At 43.0% G+C, this 1,292-nt stretch overlaps 1 protein-coding gene across 1 annotated transcript in view; it reads right to left on the reverse strand.

The window, feature by feature from the left end:
* Positions 1 to 229: 229 nt before the first annotated feature.
* The window catches only part of PLG (plasminogen), a 57,148-nt gene continuing 56,085 nt past the window's right edge, over positions 230 to 1,292 (reverse strand). Inside the window, exon 18 of the mRNA XM_008574601.1 lies at positions 230 to 633. Within this exon, the coding sequence (XP_008572823.1) occupies positions 472 to 633 (162 nt within the window). The 3' untranslated portion in view covers positions 230 to 471. The remainder of the gene's footprint in view (positions 634 to 1,292) is intronic.

A 1,292-nucleotide genomic window follows, 5' to 3' on the forward strand; every position in this document is an offset into this window, starting at 1 on the left:
TGCCAGAAATAAAGACACGAAAGATGTGTGTCAAGCCGTCTTTAGCTGACACGGTAAATGTACTGGTGCCTTACAGGACTTCTCGGCTCTCTTCTCTGTGATCTTACGGCCAACATAGTCCCTTATGAAAAAGAGCTAAACCACTTCAGCCTGTTAATTTACACTTGGCAGGAGGAACAGAGAACGTGAAAATATTGAAAATAAAAAACAACCTTAACTGAAACCAAAGTTAAGTACAGAGTTTATTTTCAACAAATGTTATAGCTATATTGACTTATTACAGAATCCAGCAGTCTATGGACAGGAAAAATTTACCCACAGTAATACAAAAAATGCCGAGGTTTGGCAGTAGAGGGCAGCTAAGTGCAGTGTCTTCGTCTGATTACCACCAATTACTTTGGAGCACGTTAACTTCCCTAGCCATGTTCCAGTGTCTAGGTAAGCTGATGCTTCACTTTGTCTCCCAGCCAATTAATTATTTCTCATGGCTTCTTCAATCCAAGTAACATACCTTGAAACACGAACATAGACACCTGGCTTATTGGGGCGTGCACAGCCAAGACCCCAAGAAGTGACTCCTTGTAAGATGTATTTGTCCTTCTCGAAGCAAACCAGAGGCCCTCCGCTGTCACCCTACATGGAGGGAGAGAAAAGTCCATGTGAGGATTAAGCTGCCATCCTTTTATTAAGGGATATAATTCTTCTATTATTCAGAGGTACATTTTCCCAGTATTTGAAATCTGAAGACAACTTATTAACATATTATTTGAGCTTTATTATTTATTTATTATCTGCAGAGCTTCAGTATTTAGCAAAGTATATTCAGCAAAACCACACCTTTAGTTTTCCCTAGGGGAATAAAATCCCTCCTGCCTTGGGGTTTCTTTTAGACAGGGCTAGCCTGAGCATGATTGTAAGGTAGGTGTGGTTGGTCTCTGTACTATACCCTCTGCCCCCTTCCCTACTGGAAAGGCACCACCCTGGTCCCCATTCACCAGCACACTCCAGGGAGGTGTGTGGTCTGCGGTACTTATGGTACTTACTATGCCCTTACTACCAATCTGGAACTAAAGGCCCAAGAAATCACCTTAGATTATGAGTAAGTATTCAGGGACAGACCTAGAGGGCTTCTGAGCAATAGTTAGACTGGGACTTGAGTAACAAATCCTTCTTGAATTTACCACTTTGGGATCGAAACGTCTAAGGGGCTGAAAAAGGCCAGTACAGGACCAACTTCTCACCTGGCAACTGTCAGTGCCTCCAGACAAGTGCCCAGCGCAGAGCTCAGTCGA

This window comes from Galeopterus variegatus, unplaced genomic scaffold (genome assembly GCF_000696425.1).
Source record: "Galeopterus variegatus unplaced genomic scaffold, G_variegatus-3.0.2 Scaffold1072, whole genome shotgun sequence".
NCBI lineage: Eukaryota > Metazoa > Chordata > Mammalia > Dermoptera > Cynocephalidae > Galeopterus > Galeopterus variegatus.